Below are 24,160 nucleotides of genomic sequence, written 5' to 3' on the forward strand. Positions count from 1 at the left end.
ATCCCCAAAACAGGGCCCCAGAAGTGGCCCCTGAGCAGCCAGGCGGGTACGAGGAGACATGGGGACCGCGAGGACTGTGGGGGTAGCGGGTGGGCGGGCAGGGGCAGGAGCAGGGCTGGGAGCAGATGACAGCACTGGGGAGGAAACACGAGCAAGTGATGAGTGACAGCAGGGCGGGCGTGCGGGCAGGAAGGGAGGAGCGGGCTTCACAGTTATAAACTTGTCCCTCCCGGTTCCCGTGGCCTCCAACCGGCACAGCCATGGCCGAGGGCCAGAAACGAGGGAGCTTCAAGAAGTTCAGTAAGTGTCCGTGGGACGGGGCGGGTGGGTGAGGGGGTGCTCACCTGGACAGCCTGGCCGGGAGGGGGGATGCATGAGAGGGAGTGTGAATGTGAACATGAGTGTGTGAGTATGAGCGTGTGAGCACACGCTCCCTGGGTCACTACTGCCCAGGGAAACTTGGAGCCAAGATGGGCTCTGGTCTCGTTAGGAAGCTCCTTGGGGTGAGGGGCTTTGAGGGTTTCCATCCCCACGGCTCGGGGTGAGCCCGGGTGCTGTTGGCTCAGGAGCTGGGCGCTGGGACTGGGACCAGTCTGCTGCAGCCCCGCCCTGCACTGGGTGCTAGGATGCACCCAGGAGGATGCACAGGGGGGCTTGGGGGTCTTCACTCCCCAAATCACATGCTTCGGGGTGCACAGCTGGGGGTACGAGCCGGTGCTGGGGGGCGGGGGGGTGGCCAGGCCCCCCACCCCAGGGTGATCCCACAGCACAGGGACAGGGGTGACATGGGGGAACCGGGATGAAAGCCTGGGAGTGGATTCCCACCGGCTGCTCTCAGAGGAAGCGCTCGATACCCACCAGGACCGAGCTCTGCTCTTTCTCACAGACCTCGGGTTTCCCCAGAGCCCCAGGAGGCGGCTGCAGCGGCCTTCACCCCGCTTCCCAGTGCAGGAGCCGGCCTTTGCTGCTGCTCTCTGCATTCCTGCCGCGATGCTGGCGCCGGAGGGGGGCCTGTCCCTCCACTCCCCTGGGGCCCTTCCACTGGCAAAGCCCACGGCCCTGTCCCAGCTGGGATTTTCCTTTGCGGCAGGGAGCAGAGAGATGGGGAAAGTCCCCAGCGTTGCCTTTCCCACCCTGCAGCAGCCCTGGGAGCAGCCAGCAACAGAGGATGCTTGGACTCTGAGGGGATGTTTTACCCAAAGCAGTTTTGCCTTTAACTGCACCCAGGCCACGAGGTTTCTGCCATGCAGAAGGGTTTTTGGGCAGCTGCAGCCCCTTGCAGAGCCCTTTGCCCCATCCGGCTGTGCGGATGCCCTGTAGAACCCATGGATGGTGGCAGGAGGTGGGGGTCCAACAGCCGAGCAGCCCCTGGCTACCCAGTTCCTCGCACAGCACCGCCGCAGCGTGCCACTTCCTGCCTTGGCAGACTCGCTGTGCCCAGAGGGGAAGAGGTTTTGCAGAGCCCTGCGGTAGCATAAACATTGCAAAACCCTTGGAGGCACCTAGAGCACCAGAGCTCCGGTGGGGAAACGCTGCCCTGCAGAGCTGCGGCCACAGCCTGCTTCACCCCACGTGCCACTGTCCTCATGCCGGCACCAGCGCCTGCCTGGGGTTGCACTGCAGCAGTGTGCAGAGCTGAGCTGGGACCGAGGTGTGAAATGCAAAGCCGCCTGCTGGGGTTATAAATACTTCTCCGGCAAACGCTTTGCACTCAGTGTTTGCAGGTGGCAGCTGGGAGCTGCAGGGATGCTACAAGGGGCTGAGCGCTCAGCTAAGGAAGTGGGGAAGTCATCTCCTGCCCACAGCCGGTGCTGCCACGCGAGTGCCACCGAGCCCCACACCGATGTTCGGTTCCTGCTCCGCTGTGCTGGCAACGGATGTGCACACATGGGCACATGGCCAGGCCCCCCATCCCCTGGGGAGATGCAGTGTGTCCCATGCTTTCATCCTGGAGAGGGCAGGGGGTACGGCCCACGGGGCTGCCCCAAGGCTACGGGGATGGGCACAGCCACCAGCCCTGCCTGGATTCCCTTGGGGGAAGCAGGGAGGCGGATGGTGGGAGGAAGAGATTTGAAATAATTTCTGTCATTGCCTGCTCACCAGAGCTGGATGTTTCATCTTCCGCCCCTACAACTGCAGTGGGGAAATGCAGCTGCTAGATTTGCCAGGGCACAGGGGACATTTTCTCCCTGAGGTACCAGGACAGACCTCCTGGGGTCCTGGCAGAGACGCCCCGAGCAGCATCACATACCCCAGTCACATAAACATCAAGCCAGGCTGGGACTGGAGATGCGGGGTGTAACGGGGCTGACACCAGACTGCACTGCGGCACAGTGCCCCGTGCCCACCCCAACACGAGACCAGGGGCCCCGGGACCCCCCCACCATCACACCGTGCCGGCAGTAACCCCACACTCATCCCTCCTCTCTCCTTACCAGAGTTTTTCAAGTTCAAAGGCTTTGGGAGTCTGAGCAGCATCCCCCGCTCCTTCACCCTCCGGCGCGCGTCCATGGCCCCCAGCTCTCCTGAGAGCCTGGGGCCGGGTCTCCATACTCCCCATGGCTTCCTGGAGGATCCCTTCGACAGCACCCAGGATGATCTCATCACTATGCCCAAGAGCCCCAGCCCCTACGCCCGGTCGTCGGACATGTACAGCCACATGGGCACCATGCCTAGGCTGAACCTGGGCAAGGCAAGGAGGAGCCTGGGCAAAGCCAAGAGTAGCCAGGAGAAAGGGACCCCCAGCAACAAAACCCTCCAGACAGCCCCGCTCCCCAACCCCAAGTCTCCCGAGAACTCCAGCACCCCTGACCCAGGCACGGACTCATCCTCAGCTGCTGGGGAAGCAGAGCAGGAGGAGGAAGAGGCTCCCCAGGACACCCTGGGGGCAGCAACAGCCAGGACAGACCAGGAGCCGATGGGGACTGTCTCTTCTCCTTTGATGGAGGCACCAAGCTCCAGCCCAGCCCTGAGCTCCAGCCAAACCCCAAGCCCTGATGCAGCAGTGGGAGTGGAGACCACCAACGGGGATCTGCTAGAAAAGGGGCAAGAGCATCCCGGCAAGAGCTCCCCAGACAGGTATGGCCACATTGGGTTTGCTCAGCCCTCCACCAGCACCTCCTTTCTGCCCCTCCAGGGCAAGGGGAGGGGGCTGGGACACAGCGGGGTCCCTGCGGTGCTCCCCTCTCACCCGTGGTGCTGGCGGGATGCACCTGGCCAGCAGGACAGTACGGCCCAAGCGCTCCGCACTGCGGCCAGGTCAGTGGCTCCATGGGAGCGAGGTTTCCTGTGGGATATCTGCTCCCTCCTGTTTCCGGATGGGGTGGAAACATCTCGCAGCCCTGCTCAGCCCCGGTGTCTCTTTGTCCTGCTGGCAGCTCTGTTCCAGTGCCAGGACGTGCTGCGGAGACCTGAGACCTGCACCGTCCGGGCCCCCTCTGCTTCTCACTCTCCTCTTTTCCACCCCCTCCATCCCTCTCCCCCTCTTTAAGCAGCTCTGCCTTGCTCAAAGCACGGGGCAATGCCCAAAACCAGCCACCCCCGCCCCATTTCCATCACCAGCCAGTAAACACACGCTGCCCTCCCCCCCCCCCCCCCGGGCACAAACTCCCCCCTCCAGGCACAAAACCCACCCTCTGGGGAAATTTGGGGGCTCAGCCCTCTCAGGTGAAGGTCAGATTTTTTGGAGGGTTTTGACCTCAGAATCAACAAGAGAGATTTTTAACCCCCTCTGCCCATCACCTGGGCATCTGGGCATGAGTGTCCAAATGCATCCCCAGCCCAGCAGCGTGCATGGGACTGGGGGCACAGGCAGAGGCACCAACCCTAAATTTCTCCCCAAAATGAGGTCCCACCATACCACCCCTTCGCTGGCCCGACTCTCCTCTCTCCACACCCAGGCAGCCCCCAACCCCGCTGTTCCCCCTGCACCACCCTGGGGCCAGTGGCTCCTGGCCCCAGCGCTGAGTGTTTGGGAGGTCCGGGTAGCCCCGGGAACAGGGTGAGGAGGAGGAATCCATGCCGGCCACACATTCCTGCCGGCTGCAAAGGGAGGGCCGGAGGAGGGCTGGGACGGGAAGGAGGAGGGTCTGCCACCGCCTTACGCGCCCCGAAGTCCCAGCACTCAGAGCAGAGCAAGGCGGGAGAACGCCTGGGAGAGCTTCTCCCTGTCCCGCAGCAGAGGCGCTCACTGAATCGCACGGGACCGATGACAGCGGTGGGCAGGAGATTTCCCACACTGGGACAGGGCAGGTAAGGGGTCCTGGCCCCCTGGCCACCCCTCATACCCCGGCATGGCGGAAGGGACGGGGAAGGAGAGGCTGGGAAGGGGCTTTGCTTGGGGCGGGCACAAAGCCTCAACGCGGACGATGCCGGAGCCACTGCTCGGCTGCCGAGGCCCCTGGCCCGTGACGGCATTTGCTCATGGAAAGAGCAAGCGCATCGGCCGCAGCTGCCGAAACCACAGTCAGCTGCAACCTGGCACCAGGGGAGAGCGGCTCGGGGGCTGCGGCTGAGGGGGCTTGAGGGGCTGAGGTCTTGGGGGCCGGTGGCACTGCCACGTCCTCCGGCAAGCAGAGAGCCCTGGCAGTGGTGGAGGATCTCCACGGAGGGTGTGCGGGACTCGCCCAAACCCTCTGTCCCCCAGAAACTGCTTAGGTCCCAGGCCAGCATGGCCAGGAGCCAAGTGGCAGGGGGATGTGTGTAGGTCACCTGGGTGTCTTGGTTCTGGGAAGTGGGGACTCAGGTCCCTAAAAATCGAGGGCCAAATGTTCTTTTGCATCATTTGGGGCTGCTCTGACGATAGGTGTAACCAGGCTGTTTGCCAGGGAAACTGAGGCACGAGGGTGACTGGAGCAGAACTTCGCGTTGGGGCATTTCTGCCCCTCCAAGCCCTGCTCGGAGCCCCTGCCATGGTCCCTGGTTCAGGGAAGAGCCGTCTGCCGGAGCCATCCCCATGGCCGGGCCCTGCTGTGGGGCGGGCGGAAGCGGGACCGGGATAGCGCCGCGCCCCAGCCCTTCCTCCTGTGCAGGAACATCTCTGGGGACGGGGACAGTCCGTTCCCGCCAGGCCATGGCAGGAGCCAGGGCTGGCTGCCCAGCATGGGGCACGCCCATGCAGAGGGACCAAAAGCGGCACAGAGGGGAATGAGCATGGCCCTGGGGCACATTTTTGCTTGCCCCCCTCCCTGGAGCATCCCTGGTGAGGACAGACCCAAGGCAGGACAGGCTGAGGATGCCCACACACAGGAGGGCCTTCCCAGGGATGCTCCCTGCAGGATCAGGCCCTCTGGGGCAGAATTGCACTGCCATGGGACAGGGAGAAGCACTCAGCCCATGATGGTGCTCGGAGCGAGGTGGTGGCCGTGACTCCAGCAGGGACACGGTGACTAACGGGAGATGACCCACAAGCAGGTCACAGAGCGGACGTGACTCGACTTCCCTCCGCATGAGGCCGTGTGTGAGGCACGGGAAACACCGTTTCCCGCAGGGCACTGGCAGGGTGCTGCCCGCAGCTGCTGACAGACCCCTCTGACAGCATTGCCAGCCAAAATCTCGAAGGAGGCAGCTCTGCAGAGGGGGAAACTGAGGCACGAGGTGCTCAAACATGGTTCCCCTAGGGCACAGCCTGTACCAGTGTCCGAAGATGAGCTGGGCTCCAGACAGGGGCTGGACCCACACGTTCACCCCAGACCATCCCCAGCAGCCAGCCCAGAGCTTGGCACATTTGCAAATCACTGCGATACCTTCCCAAGCCCAAAAGCAGCAGCCGCTCTGCCGAAACCCCCCCTCCCCAGTGCCACCGCAGTAGCACTGAGTCCCAGCAGCTCAGCCACGGCCGTGTTCCAAAGGCAGCCCTGGAATTTTTCCCAGGCGTTCGGCTGCCCCCAAAAATGCCGTTTCCTCCAGGAATGCACAGAACCAGGGGGGCTGCGGCCCCCGGCACCCCCCCCAGCTCCAGCTGCTGCCCATCCCCTGCACGGGGGCCTCCCCTGCCCAGGCCCTCGCAGTGTCTCCCAGCTGCTCCCATGCTCCCGATTTCCTGCCCGGAGGCCCCCCGTCCTCCTGCCGGTTTTTCTCACGGCTCTCGCAGCACCAGGCAGCTCTCTGCGGCCGTGTGAAAGGCAAACAGGCTGGAGAGGCAGCGCCGGGGAGGGCAGGCAGCCCGCAGCTGCCCCGGGGAGTCTGTGTCTATCCCCCCTCCCAAATCCTCCTCTATTTTTTTCACCCCAAAAAAGTTTGGGCTTGATTTCCAGCCCCTTTTCCCATTCTGAACTGGACAGCAGGGGATGCAGTTTCAGCAGAGTGGACTTGGAGAAGAGGAGTTGGGGGGGGTTGCCCACTGCAGGGATGGATGCCTCGAGGGGCTCATGCTGACCTCAGCAGGACCCGCTGTAATGCCACAGGGCATGTCCAGTGGGACAATGTCTGGCAGCGGTTGCCTCTGCCATCCCCGCTTCCTTTTGGGCGACTGATTTCTGAGCCACCAGGCACCATCCCCAACCTGGAGGGAGCCCACAGAGGAGGAATTTGGCTCCCCAGGGATGCCACTGGTGTGGCTCCCAGTAGGGATTTGTGTGCAGGACCCCCAGCAGCTCCCAGTATGAGGTGGGGGTCCAGCCGTGGCTGTAGGCACTAGGTGGAGTGAGGCAGGCTCCTGGCAAGGAAGGGATGTCCCGGGTCTGTGACACCCTCGGATTTGGTTATTTCTTAGTTGCAGCTGCCCTGGCTGCCTGCCATCCCAGGGCCCTTACTGCTGCCCCGTGCTCAGGCAGGCGACCTCAGCAAGCAGTGGGATGTCCATGATGAAACTTGGCGCTGGGGAGGTGACAGGTACTGGGTTCTGGTTAAAGAAGTCTGGATTTGTGTATATTATTCTGAAAGGCAAGACCTCAGGGTAGCACATCCCAGCTCAGGCTGTTACAGCCTCTCTCCCTTTGAACTCTGTTGCTCCCCTTGGACTCATCCATACAGACACTTACCTTGACCCTCAAGAGCACAAAAAGCAGTAGCAGCATTGCTACATGCTAAGGAAAGAGCATGAGCCATCTGCATCCCCCATGAAATGATGGCAAAGAAGCTGCTGGATCAGCTGCGTCTCAGGGTTATTGCGTTGGTTGTCAGTAGGGCTGAGAGTGAACATCACCGAGGAGAACAGGAGTTTCTATTGCCTGTATGCTGGGAGGGAAAATCTTGCAGTCTCAGCCAGGGCATCGCAGTTCACCCCGGCTTCAGTGGCAGTTTGATTTCCACAGGGTTGCATGAGGTCAAGAAACAGTCAGAAACACTTGTCTGGGTGGCATGTCCCAACAGCTGCCAGCTTGGAACGCAGCTCTGCCAGGGAACAGGGCACAGGGCTCCCCACCTCGGTATGCACCCCCCGGCACTGTGACCCGCAGGGACCCCAGCCTGGCCACTGTGTCCCCCTGGCTCAGCTCACACGGTCCCAAGCCGATTTGGGGAGAGATCCTCTAAAAAGGCCTCATTCTTCCCTGATCGCATTAGGGAGGCTAAGCCCTGCACCAAGAGTGGGCACAGAACGGGCAGGAACAGCGCTGGGACCCTGGGAGCCTCTCCCAAAACCACGCCCATGCTCTTAACCCCGTGACAAGGCAAGGGGCACAGATCCCCACTTGCCCCAGCTGTGCCACCACCACCTTTGACCTGACTGTCACAACTTACTGCCCCTTACTTACATATTTTTATTTTTGCCCTTCTTTCTAGCCATCACGATGGCCTGGAGTCCGGCAGTGAATACGTGAAGGTAAGATGCTGAGCGCGTGTCCCAGCCGTGTGCCAGCAGTAGAGGGGGGATGGTGGCCCCAGGGTTGGCTGGGTCCTACACCAGTGGGGTGCTCAGCTCTGCAACCCCCATCCCACCACCTCCTCTGGGCTCTCTCTTTGGCCCTGTAAAAAAATTCCTGGCCAAAAATGGCGAGGCTGGGGGAGGCAGATGAGACACAAACCCTACGTGGTCCCCCCGATGCTGCTCCCACAGGAGCTGCCTATGTTACGTGCTCCTCATCACTTGCGAATGCTGCAGACACAGGGGCAGCCTCCTCCTTCTGCCCCCACATAAAGAAACGGAAAGGTTTGAGCCACTTTCGTGGCTGTCACATGAAAGTCGGTGTAAATCTCTCCAAATCTCTTGCTTATCCTCCAGCAAACTATTAACATTCCTGAGGACTCTTCATGTCTGGCCAGAAATTCATTAGTGAGGCGCCTGGCTCCGGAGGAGAGCGGGCCCTTTTGCAGGAGGCTGCTAGCACGATGGGAGCCGGGCAGGCACAGAGGAACAGTGGCAGGGATGCTGTGTGGTTTGGGGATGGAGCACTGAAAATCTGCCCGGGTGGTCACTGCCATGCGATGGCCTTTGGGGAGTTTGAGAGGGGCTGGAGCCTCCTGAGTCCGGTTGCCCGATGGGGATGTAATGCCGCTGGGCAGATGTGGTTGTTGAGAAGTGATTTGAGGTCACTCAAGTCTGGCTTGGGTGGTGTAATTGGTACAGAGCCCTGGGGCTGGCAGAGCAGGAGCTCGCGGGGCTGGAGGTGGGAAACGTGCTGGAGTGATGAGGCTCCGATGGGAGCAATGAGGCTCTGACTGGGCTTTGTGGGTAGAGCCCTGGTGTAGGGAGCCTTGGGATGTGAAGGAAAGCTCCTGCTCATGCAGGCAAGTCCCAGGCCAAGGGGCCGAGCTGGACGGTTTTGGAGTGTTTTCCCTTGCTCCAGCAGTGGGTACACCCAGAGACAAGGCACATTTTATGGCTCGTGAGTTAACAGACTGAAACAACCTAGGTGTGGAGCAATGGGTATGGCTTTGCCTTTGGGATTGAGTTCTTTTTGGTGAGCCAGGAGAACTCCCTACTCTCCAGGCAGAGCCCAGACCTGAGCTAGCTGGCCTTTATTTCTCACTCGTCCCCATGGTGTCCAGACACAGCCCGTGGGCTGTGATTTATACGCCACTTTCCTTCGGTCACGGAAGCAAATGACGGCTGCAGTGACAGCAGCTATTTTAGTCAAATGAGTAATTATCTGGAGTGTGAGCGACCAGGATGATGGGGGCACTCGGGCTGATTGCAGCCACCGTGCCTGGCTGGGAGCCCACATCCCCATGTGACCAGAGGTGCTCAGCACCCAGCAGCATTCGGCCCCAGGGCCTGCGAGGATCAGGGTGGGAAGGTGGCTGCTGGCTGTTGTGCCTGGGATCCCTTGGGAGCAAGAGAGGACAGGGCTGGGACCCGCCACAGGAATCGGTCATTGCTTTGTGGTTGGCAGGGAGTTGAGCAGAAGGAAACACCGCTGCAGGGGAGAGCGGAGGAAAGGCATGAAGAAAAGAGGTGGTGAAGGACAGAGTCAGGAGAGGGAGAGGATGCCCTGCAAAGCCCTCGTGAGCAAAGGCTCACGGGCAGGTCTGTGTCCAGATGTGCACCAAAGAACCACCAAACATCAGCCCTTGAGCTTCAGCAACGAACTGGCCAGGGCCAACTCTCCCATCACCAAGCCTGCTGTGATTAGAAGTACAACCAGGAGCTAGGAAGGGTTGGAAAGCCAGGATCAATAAGCACTTGGTAATTAACATGCTTTAATAATAGCCTAAGGGTTGGTGTTTCCAAGCTGCCGGGCTCTGTTTGCTTACATCCCAGCCAACCTAGTTTGGTTGTTGTGCAGGTGAAGGAGCTGCAGAACAGCATTAACCTTTGGGAGAGCAGCAGCCGATAAAGCTGTCGTGCATCCCCACAAGAGCTTGGTTGGAGGTTTTCAGCTTCCCCCTGCAGAGGGGCAGCACAGGCACAGCTGGGGGGCATTGCCCCGCAGCACCCAACAAGGCTTCCGCTCACTGCCTCAGTGAGAGCCTTGGAGGGAAACCACGGAGTCATCGCGGAGGAGAAGCCTTGGCAGGAGGATGATTCACCGTTGGATTCTTTCAGAGCGGCATCTCCCTGTGTGCTGCCATCTGGTCTGTCCCTCAGCCCCATGCAAGAGGAAAGGAGGAGAGCCCGTGCTCCCCGCCCATCCCAGCAGGGCTGCAGGCACCCATGGGACCCATGGGCACCTACCGCCCTGCGTTCCCCACCCGCAGGCTGCGTGCCGCCCTCCTTCCTCCCACGCCTCAGCCCTGTCCTGCTACAAACCCGCGCTTCTCTCCCAGCTCCATTCTCCCCTGCAAAACCCAGGGCAGAGCACGGGCCCAGCAAGCGCCTCCGAGCTCTCTTTGTTCTGCGCGGAGGAGCGCGGCTCGGGGGACCTGTATCTCATCAGCCCTCTCTGCTGCCTCCCTGCCTGGGGATGCGAGGGGCTCGTTTGAATTAATTAGCAGGGAGGCTGCAGGGTTCTGTTGTCAGTGGCAGCAGGAATACCTCTCTGAGCTCGTGGCATCCACCTGGGCAGGGGTGCACCGGGAGGCATGGGGGTCTTTGGGCCAGGACATGCTTTGTGGATGGGAGCGTCAAGCCCCCCGTTGCCAAAGCATGGCCAAATCCAGGCCGTGCTGGTGCAGGACAAACCTGGAGGGAAACCAGCTGGGTGCAGCAAGCAGGTGCAGAGCTCAGTGCCGGGTGCTGGGGGAGCCCCTGCCCGTCCCCGTGCGCAGGGCAGGGTGTCAGCAGTGGGTTCAGGCAGGAATTCTGAGGGTTTTTTCAAGAGTCAGGGCTGGAGCAATGCTCTGAGTCATCAGCACTGCCTCACACATCCCATACGTGAAACCATGGCCTTAATTAAACTGAAGCAGAGCCTTAATTAAACGCAACTCAGAGACGGCCTACGCGGGAAGCAGGCAGCTGGCTCCGCGCTGCGTGAGGCGGGCACCGGTGTCTCCCCCAGGAAGGCGTCAGCGGGGTGGGGGTGAAGGAATATGGGGTGGGCGAGAGGGGACGAGGCTGTCCCTGACCTGTGTGCGACACTGGGGAGGGCAGGTAGATTTGGGATGGGGAGGTAAGGGGTGCTGCGTCCCTCAGGGGTGCCTGTTCCCCTCAGAGGAGCCAGTTTCTCTCAGGACACAGGCAGCCGGGGTTGCTGGTTCCCCTCAGGGGTGCTGGTTCCCCTTGAGGAGCTGGGTGCCCTCAGAGGAACCGGTTTCTCTCAGGGTACAGGCAACTGGGGTGCTGGGTCCCCTCAGGGATGTCGGGTCCCCTCAGGGTGCAGACAGCCGGGGTGCCAGTTCCCCTCAGGGGTGCCTGATCCCCGCAGAGGAGCCGGTTCCCTTCGCGACACGGGAGCGCCGGGGGTGCCGGTTCCTCCGGGTTCCGCGGTGGCGGTGCGGGCGGCCCCGAGGGGCGGGCCGAGGCGGAGCTGCCGTGCTGGTGCCGCCCCCCGCTGCCGACAAGGGATGAGGTAATCGGGGAAGCGGCTGAAATTGAAGCCCGGCGGCGGCGGCGGTAGCGGCGGTGCAGCCCGGGCCGGGGCAGCCCCGGCCGGGCGCGCCGCGCCATGACGGAGCGGTGCAGCCTGTGGAGCGCCCTGTCGGCGGCCGCCTGCTGCTTCTACCGCGGCTCCTTCATGCAGGTCCAGGTGAGCGGGGGCGGCGGGGGAATCCGGGGCCGGCGCGGCTACCCCGCGCTCGGCGCAGAGACCCCGCGGGTGCCGCCGCGCAGCGGTTCCATACGCGTGGGGAAGGTAGCCGGGGCGGGGGGGGACGACAGCGGGAGGGAAGGAAGCGCCGGGGACACGGACCGACCCCCGGCCCCGCACCCGCCGTGAGGCAGCTCTGGCCCCCGGGCTGCGGCGCTGGAGAGCGGGTGCGAGGGGGCGGCCTCCCCGGGGTCCCACCGGGGGGCCCCGCAGCCCCCCTGCACTGCCCCGCTCGGCACGGAGCTGGCAGGGCTGGGTACGGGCAGCGTACCTGCCTGTGTTTGTCAAGGAGGCAGCGAGCATGAGATGAGCCGAGCGCCAGGTCGCGGGGTACAGCTCAGCCCCCTCCGCAGCCAGGGCCATAGAGCCAAAGCTGCCCAGATTCCCCCTCCCCCAGACCAGCACTTTGACAGGCAGCACAAGTCTCTGAAGGGAGCCCTCACCTGCAGCAGACCTCATGAAGGGGAAGCAGTTAGCATCCCCCCAAAAGATGTCATGTGCTGGGAGCATCACTGAGCACAGAGAAGAGACCAAGCCTGGATGAACACACAGCTCCTTGGCCTGGGTCTCTGTGTGTGTGTGCTGCACTGCTCAGGTCTGACTGGTGGGAGAAAGCCAGGATCCATCTGTCACCTGTCCTGTGGCACTTCCAGCACCACCACTGTCTGGGCACGAGTCTAGGTGTCCTATTTTTGGACTCAGGCATTTGCACAGGAGGGGCAGGGTGCTAGGAATTGGTTCCCTCATTTACCAAGTTAGAGAGCAAAGGTGTTTAGGATTGCAAGAGCCAAGCACGGTCTGAAGCAATAGCTGTAGCATGCTGCAAGTTCGAAGGGAGCCGGCAGCCAAGAGAGTCGTATTCAATACTCCTGCTGAGCGAGGTAGGTGCTGAGCTTTAGAGATTATGCTGGGTAAGACAGAGCCCAGAAGCAGCATTTCAAGTCTTGTCATGATTGCGGCTGATCTCGGTGCAAAGCCAGGGATTTTGATTGCTAGTGGGGGCGAAGAGGGAAAAGCAGAAAAGCTTCTCCCGTTTGTCCAAAGGCCACTGAGCAACACAGGGGGATGTGCCCTAGCGCAGCAGCCCTTGGCTGCACGTTGCAGCGGGTGATGGGGTGCTTTCAGCAAGCTGCTGCCAGAACAAGGGAAAGACAGGTGGGCGTCTGGCTCTCACACAGGGATGCGAGAGGGGATGGAGGGCACTCCATCCCAACCCCGGAAAGAGTTAAAAGTGAAGCCTTAAGCACTCACCTGGCTCCGCCAGATCTTTCACCATCTATTTGTGTCCAAGCGTGCCCAGCAAACACACACTGAAGTCCCCATGAATGACTGGAGCGCTTCCAGCTGACAGCCGCATCCCTGCTCACCGCCAATGGCAGTGCACCCAGCCTGGGAAGCACTGACATCATTTCTGGCCAATAGCAGCTCCGAAAAGGGATGCAGCAGCAGCCGCTGCTGCCGTCTTGGAGTGAGATAAGTAATATATAGATGGATGGAAATGTGTATATACACACACCCCATCACTGCACTGGAGACCCACTCCCCCAGGGCAAGCGGTAGCAGTGCACTCCACCACCGCACAACCTGGGGCACTTGTCCCACCTTAGAGTGCCCAGATGTTCCTAGCCATCAACCCCAGCTGCACCCCACCCCTGCCAGCCAGACATAATTGCTCCAGAGCTGCCACAAAGAAGCACAGACAAGGGGAGAGGAGACCCTGTGGGTAGCCAGGACCAGTTCTAGGAAGGGCTTTGAGAGCCAGGACAAAGATCTTGAGTCAAGGTCTGCCTTCAGTGGAGACTAATGGAGATGTGGGGTACCCAAGAGATGCTTTCAGTCACCCATGGGGTGGATGGATGGGCTGGTGCCTTCTCCGAGGCCATGTAGATTCCCGGAGTCATTGCAAGACAGGACAGGAACAAGTGATTTCTTTTCCATATGGACATCAAGATCAGTAGCACAGGCTGGCTCACAGCAGGCCATGCAGACTAAGAGCAAGCCCATAACAACTTGAGGGTTGTTTGTGGTAGGATTTTCTCATTGTGGTCATGCAGGGTGGACTAACCATTCTTGGGTGGTACCTGGCAGCTGGACTGGTGAGCGCAGCAGTCCTGCACTGGGCAGACACACGGACTGGTTCTTGAGTTTGCCATGATGCTGGCTGTCTCTCAGGAAGGACGCTTGCTCTGAACTACTTCAGTGAAGTAGCCCGTTGCCACGTATGGAGGAAGCAGAGAAGACCCGTCACGCGATTCTGGGGATTTCCCCATACACCTGCTCCAAACAGCTTGTTACTCCATTTCCTCCCAGTTCTGCTTCCCAGGCCCCACATCTGCTCTGGCAGCCAGTGCAGGGGTGGAAAACTCCAGAAGAGGCTGGGATTTCCCTAGCGAGGGTCCCAGCACAGGGTGGGCAGCAGGAGAGCAGGAGGGAAAGCAGATGCGCTCGGTGCCCCGAGGTTACTCAGATGTTATCAGCAGAGGAGCAGGGTGAGTACACCTTGCTCTCCAAGCTGACTTCATCCTCAGCTGTGACTCCTCCAGATCTGGGAGGGGAGAGCAGGAAAGCAGACTGCAAATCACTCCTGTTTCATAAGATTACCTTTGCAAGGAAAGCCAAATGCCAGCCTTTGAAAGTCTCCTTACACCAGGCAGAGCAACAGCCACTGTTTTACATGGACCACAGCTGTTGGCACCCTCTGTCCCCCCCAGTTCCCACCCTTTTGCTGTCAGTTCCAGTCCTTGCCCCTTGGCTGGGACCAGAGGTATTACTTCCCCCAAGAAAGCAGCAGGGAGAATGGGGGAAGCGGGCAGGGATGGAGAGCCCTGGGAATTGCCTCCTCATGGGGGCTGCCCCATTGCACAGTGGCACCGGAGGACTCCCCAGGACTGCAAAACAGCCCATCAGGGTGCTGAACGTGATGGAGGAGCTCTCCTTTCTCCAGCCAAGCCAGCTTGGCTGCTGGTTGGGATTCCTCAAGCAGAGCTTGGCATCGTCTCTGGCAGCTCCTGAGCTGGTTTGTCTGGTGCGGCTGGTTTGGAGAACCGCTCTAATCCCCGTTTCTTCCTGCTCATCTGGAAGAGGCCTTGGGGCTCTCCATGCAGGAGGCCAGCACCACACAGTTGAGCTAGGTGCTAATGGAAGTCAAAGCTTTTACCCCCACACCCAACCCACTAGTATGCAAGACCGCATGTCAGGCTGTACATCTTTTGATGTCCTCTTGGCGCAGCCAAGAGTGCCAAGCGGTGCCCTTTTCAGTGTGGCGCTCAGACATCCGCTTACACGCTCCTGACAGCGCTCTGCTGGCCTGCACTGCCTTGCCATGCCGTGCCTTGCCAGCGCCCGCACCTCGGCACCCGGCCAGCTGGCAGCCTGCGAGCCGGCCTCCTCCGAGACACACTACCAAGCGGAGCAGAGGAAAGTCGATCACTGCTGAAGGGCTCAGGGACTGGAAGAAGCACGTCCCTCCACGGCACGTGGGTCTTTGCACCAAGGGTTTGCAGTGAGCTCAGCTCCTGCACAGAGAGGCAAGCAGCCAGGTGATTTCAGCAGCAAATAGCGCGTGTTGGAAGAGCATGAGAGACTTGCAATGAGGACCAGTGCCCAGTCACATCACACCAAGGAAAAGGGCTCCCTATCATCAGTCTCCTGCTGCCTCCCTGGCTGTCGTAGCCACACAGTCACTCCAAGCAGTGGCTTTTTGGTGGCCATGCAAATCAGATGGGATCTCCTTGCCCAGCCAAGGAGCCAAAGGGACAGTGCCCTCCGCATGGCTGGAGAAGGTGACTCACAGCACCCTCCACTCACAACTGGCCTTCCTCCCCTCATCTGCAAGATGCAAAACCTCCCTTGCCTTTCCCAAACCTCCTGTTCTCTCCTGCTAGCTTAGCACCTGGCTCCTGGCACGGATGCCAGCCGGCTGCTGCCCAAATCCAGGCTTGGAGATGCCAGGCACCGCTCAGCTGGGTTGGTGTTTGTTATCCTGTGCATTTGCCTGGGGAGGATTTGGGGGAAAACCCAGATGTACAACACTGAGTAGAACAGAAGCTAATCCCTGCTCCGGGGGTGGCGGGGGGAGCACCGGCTCCAAACCACTCCCGGCTCAGCTCCGATAGCTTTAGCCAGCTGGTTACCTGCATGGCAGAGGGCAGGCTGCAGCTCTCTGGGGAGCAGTTCCTGCCGCCCCAGGCACTGAGCTGGGTTGGCAGGAGCCCCTGCTCCCACACAGCCAGGAGAGGCTCCCGGGGGGGTCCCCTCCCTGCCCCGAGGTTTGGGATGAGCAGTGCTGCAGGGAGGGTGCCACAGCCAAGGGTCCCCCGCTGCTGCTCAGCCAAACCAGGTCTGCTCGGTGGCAGCGGATGGGTTGTCATGGAAACAGCATCTGCTCGGCCTCGGCCCCCCGGGAGGCAACCGGACCTCGGCAGCATCCGCCGGCTACCATTTATTTTTAATAGGGTTCAGCAGCACTGAGTGGCTTTGTCTCCACGAGGGCCCCAGAGCAGCAGCAAGCACTCAGCTCCCCATGACCCTCGGGTCAGGAGGGGACAACCCACACATCTCCTGGTTCAGGTCCCCGCAGCTCCAGCAAGCAGGACCCTCTCATGGGGAGGGTGAACGTGGTTGGATGAGCACATCTGAGTTCATTCTGTACTGTTTTCCCAGCACCTTTTGACTCGACAGGAGTTGGGAAGGGAGGAACAGGGGCAAGTCCAGGCTGGTGAGGGCAAGCCCTGGAGAGCATGGTCCATCACACAGGCTCTTCGCAGCTTTCTTCGACCTCCCCAGGCTGGAGCAAGGTCCCCGGGACAGAATCGCTGCCTGGTGTGGCTGATGAATGCAGTTACCACAGGGGATGGAGCATCTCCCTGGGGAAAGGGGGGATGCTGGGGTCAGGCTCTTGCTGAGGGACTCAGTGGGGTCCCAGGAACACCCCAAGAGTGGTGGGTACAAGGCAGGAGAGCAGTGCAGTGCTCTACACTTTCCCCTGCTTACAACTGCTAGAGAAGCAGAGGGAATCGGTACGGGACACAGAGGATGAGGTGCTGGGCAAAGGGGTCAGCTCTGAGGCAAGTCCCCGGTGCCTTGGCATGAGGCTGCAGCCCCCAGTTCTCTGGGGAACCAGCTGCCGCACAAGGCCAGCCACGAGCACCAGCCTGCTCCTCCAGCAGTGCCAGAGCGGTGTCAGCAGGGTTTCAAGCCTGTGCCTGTCCTCTGAGATGCCAACAGCATCCAGCCCTAACAAGCGCCATGGCACCAAGGAGCTGGGCCAGCCCGCTGTGCCTCCTCACGTGGGCACTGCCACTGGAGGCCAGGCCACCGAGCCACCTTTGCTCACAGGAGCGGTGGAATGGGACACCCAGGCAGCCCCATCCAAGCTCCCCCGTCCACAGCAGTGGCACACACATCCCCCTTGCAGGACAGCATGCGTGCCTGGGATGCAGGGGAGGCCAAGTCTTTAGTGCTGGCACCATGGCAGGGCTCGTCTCAAAGCTGCCCCATTGACCAGGGGAACTGCCCTCACGTGAGGAACGTGCAGGAACCCCAAGCCTGCACTTGCCTCCCCAAACAAGTGCTGGCTCCACCGTGCTGGCAGCTCAGCATCCTCAGCTGCCCTCTGGGAACACTGGTGAAGTGTTGGGCAGGGAGCATGGCCAGCTCCAGCTGATGGGAGACATGACGCCATCCCTTATCTCTCCGGAGGAAGGGAGAGGGCAAATTGCATCCTCCAGGCTCAGGTGCACCAGTGCCGGTAAAAGCTAATTTCAATGCAGAAGGTTCCCTTTACATTTGTCATTACTATTCATGCCATCATCAGGCTAAACACAGTGAGTTAACCCTTTGGAGGAGGGACCACAGTAGATGGTTTGAGGAGGAATAATGCAGGTTTCCTCCTGGAAGAGTGCTTCCCACAGCAGTTCAGCCCTGGAGATGTTTGAAAGAGCTGAGGCAGGTTTTCTCCTGCCCAGCCACATTCGGCTCTGAGCTGGGGCAGAGGGACAGCACGCTGGGGACAGGGTGGTCAGGCATGATAGGGATGTGCCACCAGGAGATGAGGTGGTGGCAGGACCTGACCATCAACAGGCACATTACCCCACCCGCATCCTTTGCCACAAGCGGTGATCCTCACATGCAGCTCTGAGTTACCTGTCCCCTAGAGACAGCTCTGCTCCTGGCAGGTGGCATCACCAGTGCAGTCCTCACACGGGGACCCAGCCAGCCCACCCCAAGGTCAGCCCTTCCCTCCCCAGGCTCTGCACTGCTGCACCAGCTGACGCTCTCTCCTCTCCTGTACAGTTCTCCAAGGAGAAATATATCCTTGACTCGTCACCAGAGAAGCTTCACAAGGAGCTGGAAGAGGAGCTGAAGCTGAGCAGCACCGACCTGCGCAGCCATGCTTGGTACCACGGCCGCATCCCCCGGGAGGTGAGGAGGGGAAGGTGGGTGGCTCTGGGTACCCTTTGCTTGGGCTGCTCAGGGCAAGTGACCCGAGGCCACACAGAACCACCAGCCTGACCATCCAGGAAGCCTCCGGGCAAGGGCTTTGTTAGCCCTGAGCTGCCTGGTTTTGCCACAGGAAATACCCTCCTGCGGCTCAGAGCCAGGGGCAAGAGGAACGAGCCGATGCCCCAGTGGGGCACCCACCCATTCCCCCAGTCCATCCAGCATGACCATGCCTGAACCACTGCCCTGTCCCCTGCCAGGTGTCAGAGAGCCTCGTGCAGAGGAACGGCGACTTCCTTATCCGCGATTCGCTCACCAGCCTGGGCGACTACGTGCTGACGTGCCGCTGGCGCAACGAGCCCCTCCATTTTAAGATCAACAAGGTGACGGTCAAGTCAAGCGAGGGCCATACCCGCGTCCAGTACCTCTTCGAGCAGGAGAGTTTTGACAACGTGCCCGCCCTCGTCCGCTTCTACGTGGGCAACCGCAAGGCCATCTCTGAGCAGAGCGGAGCCATCATCTACTGCCCCATCAACCGCACCTTTCCCCTGCGCTACTTGGAAGCCAGCTATGGGCTGGCCAACGGCAAGCATGGGGGACCCCACAGCCCCACCACCCAAAAAGGGGGGCACATCAAGAGGAGGAGCATCACCATGACGGACGGCCTGACAGCAGACAAGATCACCAGGGCTGAGGGGTGCCCGACCAGGTGAGCACACAGTCTCATCCCAATTCAGCTGGGCAGAGGACCAGTCCCTGGGAAAGAGGTATGGCCACGCTTGGTCCCTGCTCCCCGGGTGCAGGGAAGGGGTTTGGGCTTGGGGACGGAAACTTTCCCCACTCAGGTGCAGAGAAAGACCAGCAAAGGTACAGGGGGAGGAACTGGTACCCAGCTGGAACTGGGGTTTTCTGCCAGGCCAGCTGCCAACCATGTTGAGCTACCGCAACAGACACCCAGCAAGCAGACATGACTTTACATCACAGGCCAGAAGCCAGAGAGTGTTTTACAATCACTCAGTCCAGGATTACCAGCGTGTCAGGGCTTGTCAGAGCCAGGGAGCTGAGCTTTCCCAGGCAGATGCAAGGGGAGAGCCAGTTCCAGCCACAAAGAGGGCATTTGTTGATTTGTTTTTGAAGGGCCCTTTTAGTTTTAGAGCCCTTTCTGTTCAACTGGAGCATTTGCAAGGAGTTACCAAGCAAAGCTGAAAGCCTGATGGGCAGGAGGACACTGACAGAGCTGTGCTGGCAGGGGTCTGCACAGCCCCCAGATCTCAGCCTCTGCACAGCTGATCTGCTCATGTTAACCTTGGAGCAGTTGGGCTTCTCTGGAGGTGGAGAAGGAGATCTCCTTCACATGGCTTGCTTTCAGCAGCCCCAGGTTGCCCAGAGCCTGGCAGGGAAGGCAGAGTCACACATACATCCTCACATGCAGCAGCCAAGGGGGGACCCATCTAGTCCTGCCTCCCCAGCAGGACATAGCCTGTCCCACAGCCTGTCACTGAACCAAGATGTTTTCTCACTGCCCCAACCTTCTCAGCCCAAGGGCAGGGCGAGAACGTGCCAGTAGAAAACAGGCAACCAACTGTTATGGCAGAGAAAAGGAAAACACTCAGACTTCCAGGAGAGCATATGTGTTTCCAGAAGAGTCCAGATCCATCAGTCTTTCCTCACCACTCACATTTTCCCCAAACCCCTTATCATCACCACTGCTCTCCCATCCTCCTCCCAGTGCAGTGCTCAAGACTGAACACATCACAGCAGCCCAGCCCTCACCCATGGCAAGGAGAGCAGTGAGTTACCTGCCATGCTTCCCTGCACTCAGCACCTCCCACACGCAGCATCCTTTGCAGCACCATTGACACACAGTATTTGCATCAGGCCACAACTGCTGCCCCACCAGCACAAGACCTCCCTGCTTGCTGTGCAGCTCTTTGAGCACACACGCTGCAGCTCTCCAACCCAGACACCTCACTGCCTCCATCAGGCACCTGCTGGGCTCCAAGTCTGACTTCCAGGCACTTTCCTAAACTTCAAGTCAGAGCAACAGCTCACCTAACCATCCTGACACAGCTCTCAGGTGAAAATAGAGTAATACACCCAGCATCAGATACCACCCTGCAGTACAACCCTAGAACAGTACCCCACCCCACCCCCAACTTCTTTGCCAGAGCCACTTCCCCACAGCACTCTGGAGCCAAGCCAGCCCTACCTTGGCATCAGAGCATCCCTCTCCCCTGCTCCAGATGACCAAGCTCCCCAAAGGTAGGGCTATCTCTGCTTTATATAGGTACTGACCCCAGCTGCCTGCAGGGACTGCTCGCTCAGTGCTCCAGCTGAGCTCATTATGGGTTCAGCTCGTTATGGGTAGTTGTGGAAGGAGGTGATGACCTGAGGGAAAGGGATGGGGCAGCCAACTCTCATCCCAGCCCCTCTGCCCTTGCCTGGGCCCTGTTTGCAGGGACTAACCTGCCCCATCTGCCCCCTCCCCAGCGTGTCCCTGCCCCACCACAGAGACATCATTCGCAACTGTGCCGTCAGCGTGGACCAGATCCAAGACCTGCACTCCCCGATGTCCCCTATCTCCGAGAACCCAGCGTCACCCGCCTACAGCACGGGTAGGCATCACCCCCCCATCCCAGTGGGGACGTGGGTCAGGCTGGGTTTGGCATGGGTGTGATGCAGGGACCCAGGGAGGGGGATGGAGCTGGCTAACAGCCCCTGCATCACTCGCTATGAGTGAAACCCTATCCGGCTCTTTGCACAGCAAAGAAAACTGTCCTGACGGAGGGCTTGAGCTGAGGATGGGACCTAGCCAGTCCTGCATGATGATGCAGCTGTCCTGAGACTGGCTGAACCCATTCGGGCAGCTTTCTCCAAGCTCTGCGTCCCCAAGCTGCTGCATCCATGGTCCCTCTGCATATGCGTATCTCCAGGCTCTAATAACAAGGTCTTTCCTGCTCCCTGCAGTTACACGGCTAAAGCCACATGCCTGCCAAGTGGCTGGGATTGCCCCCGCCTCTCCGGTCATAAGAAGGTCCAGCGAGCCCCAGCTGTGCCCGGGGAACAACAGCAAACCCCTGCCAGACCCTGCTCACAGCACCCACTCGACTCCCTGCCATGGGTACGCCCGCGCCTCCCCCTCTCCCTCCGTGAACAGCTACAGCGACCCGGACACGGGGCATTACTGCCAGCTCCACCCCACCTCACCCATCAGCAGAGACCGGCCAGCTCATGACACCAAGCAGCTGCCAACAAAGAGCTATGTGGAGAGGCTAAAGGTGGAGGAAGGACAGAGAGGGACTGTGGAGAACGGCTCTGGGGAAGCAGAGGCAGGGCAGAGGCTGAAAGGGGAGCTGGACTTCCTGGGCTTTGTGCCCCCCACCATGGAGACGACCTCCTCCTTCAACCCCGCGGCCTTCCAGTCCCTGCTTATCCCCCTGGAGAACAAACCCCTGGAGATGGCTGTGCTCAAGAAGGTCAAAGAGCTGCTGGCAGAGGTGGATGTGAAGACACTGGCCAAACACATCACCAAAGTGGACTGCCTGGTACGGCCGGGGCTGGGCGGGAGGGACGGGCACTGCCACCCTCTGATTGATCCAGGTTGGCAGGGAATTGGAGTATCCCTGAGCATCGGGACACCCCCGAGCATTGGGGCGTCCCTGCTGGGCTCTGTCATGCTGTATCAGCCGGGGCAGGCAGAGGCTGGGCTGGGGCGAGAGGCTGCCCAAGGCCACTTCAGCCTCTCCTCAAGTAATAAAGGTCTAATCAGCTCTCACCTTTCTTGCCAGGTTGCCCGGATATTGGGTGTGACGGTGGAGATGCAGCGGCTCATGGGGGTGAGCTCTGGCATGGAGCTGCTCACCCTGCCCCACGGCCACCAGCTCCGCCTTGACCTGCTGGAACGGTACGGTACGGCACGGCAGAGGCAAGCCCACCGGGCTCCCCTGCACGGCACAGCCTGGCTCCCCTGGGGTGTCCCCAGCTTGGCACAGGGGCTCCCGCTGTACCTCCTGGGGTGGAGAAGCCCCCAGCCAGCCCCAGGTGCATCCCCAGCCCCCCCACACTGACCCCGCTCTGCATCTTGCCCCACGGCAGGTTTCACACCATGTCCATCATGATCGCCGTGGACATCCTGGGCTGCACGGGCAGCACAGAGGAGCGGGCGGCCCTGCTCCACAAAACCATCCAGCTGGCCGCTGAGCTGAAGAGCACCATGGGGAACATGTTCAGTTTTGCGGCTGTGATGAACGCCCTGGAAATGACACAGGTATGGGGATGCTCCCTTTGTCCTCATGACCTGGGCTCAGTCCCCCTACCCAAAACACATCCCTCCTGGTGTCCTGCAGGCTCCGACACCCGTTGGGGTGGGAGAAGGGGGAAAATGCCTGGGGAGAAGCGTGGGGCCATATCCGCCGGGGTGTAAGCAGAGAAGGGGAAGAGCCATCCCCTCTGCAGAGCAGACAGCCCAGGCCTGCCGGGATCTCATTGTTTTTTGGCGGTTGGGCTTTTTGTTTTGTGCTGGGCTGTGTTCCTGGTAGGAAATGAATCTGCCCTCCGGTACAATACGAATCAGTCTCAAGGCCGTGGCAGCAGTGTCTCCGGGCCACACTGCTCCCTTTGGAAGATGAAAGGAGATTAAAATTCAATTTTAAATCAAGCCCAGCTGGGAAGTCTTGCTTCCTGCCTGCACAAAGGAGGTGGAACGGCTGCCCCCTCCCTGCGTCTCATCTTCAAGGCCGCTGCAACGTGGGGAAGCTGCTGTCCTGGGGCACAGGGAGGGGGGAGAAATCCTGAACACAGCCTCGGTGCCAGGGATGGGCTATGTCTGGCCATGAGCGCTTGTGGAGACGGCTGTTTTGGGGAGCAGCAGGCACTGCTGTGTGCAAGGCTGGGGGCCATGGCTCCGGGGCCAGGCTGTGCCCCCCTGGGAGCACCGGGAGACTGGGGCTCAGTGCCCAGAGGCTGTGCTGCCCCCAGCACCCTCCATCCGCCCCATCCACTTTCAGATCGCCCGGCTGGAGCAGACCTGGATGGTGTTGCGGCAGCGGCACACAGAGGGTGCAATCCTCTATGAGAAGAAGCTCAAGCCGTTCCTGAAGAGCCTGAATGAAGGGAAAGGTAACAGGAGCAACTCCCCTTCTCTCACCTGCCTGCTCCTTCCCACTTTGTCTGGGCACAGCCTTGCTGGAGGGGGACGCATTTGAGAGCTCTGACCATCTCCCAGCCAGTGCCAGACGCTTCCCCTCTGGCTGCTGAACCACCCCAGCACCCGGCAGGGCCCATTTGGCCTCGGCTGCCCCTTCCTTCCCAAGGAAGCATTTCATAACTAAATAAAACCAGTGGCTGGGCACAAAAACAACTCAGCTGAGCCAAACCCTTGCACTCGCATGGCGGTGTGTGCCAGGCTGAGGGGACAGGGTGGCCAGTTGGGAAAGATGAAAAGCTATGTCTTTCCAACACCCAGCGCTCTGGGGTCTGCAAACCTGCTCCCCATCGCAGCCCCGGGAAACGTGGATGCAGCCTGAGCAGGGACAGCAGCGTTCCCCTCCCAGCACAACCAGAAAGCCTGGCTGGGAGGAGCTGGTGTTGAACAAGGCGATAGCCCCGGGCACAGCAATCGCAAAGCCACAGCAGCTGCTGTACTACAGCTGAGCCTTAAAGCCTCTCCCAGGAGCACGATGGCAGCCCAGCTTTGCAGGGCTGTGTGGCCACACGAGTGCTCCCCAGGGCCGGGACAGATGGGGAGGGGGACTTGGGCACAGAGGGCTGCGCAGGGTCCTCAGAGTGCCTCTCTCCGCAGAAGGGCCGCCGCTGACCAACACCACCTTTCCCCACGTCATGCCCCTTGTGACTCTCCTGGAGCGGGATGAGGCTCTCACGGACAGCCTGGAGCCCTGGGAGACCACTGACAATGGCGTGGAGGTGGTCATGGCCCACCTGGAGGCGGCACGGATGGTGGCCCACCACGGTGGGCTTTACCACACCAACGCTGAGGTGAAGCTGCAGGGTAAGCAGTGGGGATGGCAGATCCCCTTTCCCTCCACCACATTCCCAGTGTGCAGCTGGGTCAGCTCCAGCCCAGCACTGGACAGAGCATCCCATGGGAGCAGGGTCCCTGTCTCCTCCCCGTGGGACTGACTCTCTCTCTCCCTGCA

The 24,160-nt window shown here is 60.6% G+C and overlaps 1 protein-coding gene across 4 annotated transcripts in view; it reads left to right on the plus strand.

Moving 5' to 3' along the window:
* The window catches only part of SH2D3C (SH2 domain containing 3C), a 34,675-nt gene that overhangs the window by 9,799 nt on the left and 716 nt on the right, over positions 1 to 24,160 (plus strand). Inside the window, exons 1-11 of one of the 4 annotated variants that reach the window (XM_054848268.1) lie at positions 8 to 300; positions 2,439 to 3,078; positions 7,723 to 7,762; positions 17,859 to 17,987; positions 18,266 to 18,714; positions 20,496 to 20,620; positions 20,973 to 21,550; positions 21,794 to 21,909; positions 22,101 to 22,272; positions 23,012 to 23,123; positions 23,806 to 24,012. In XM_054848268.1, coding sequence (XP_054704243.1) covers positions 261 to 300; positions 2,439 to 3,078; positions 7,723 to 7,762; positions 17,859 to 17,987; positions 18,266 to 18,714; positions 20,496 to 20,620; positions 20,973 to 21,550; positions 21,794 to 21,909; positions 22,101 to 22,272; positions 23,012 to 23,123; positions 23,806 to 24,012 — 2,608 coding nt within the window. In that variant the 5' untranslated portion in view covers positions 8 to 260. Of the gene's footprint in view, positions 1 to 7; positions 301 to 2,438; positions 3,079 to 4,065; positions 4,252 to 7,722; positions 7,763 to 11,203; positions 11,505 to 17,858; positions 17,988 to 18,265; positions 18,715 to 20,495; positions 20,621 to 20,972; positions 21,551 to 21,793; positions 21,910 to 22,100; positions 22,273 to 23,011; positions 23,124 to 23,805; positions 24,013 to 24,160 lie in introns of those variants that run through there. The other 3 variants (XM_054848269.1, XM_054848270.1, XM_054848272.1) reach the window with 3 other exon arrangements.

Source organism: Grus americana, chromosome 20 (genome assembly GCF_028858705.1).
Source record: "Grus americana isolate bGruAme1 chromosome 20, bGruAme1.mat, whole genome shotgun sequence".
Classification (NCBI taxonomy): domain Eukaryota; kingdom Metazoa; phylum Chordata; class Aves; order Gruiformes; family Gruidae; genus Grus; species Grus americana.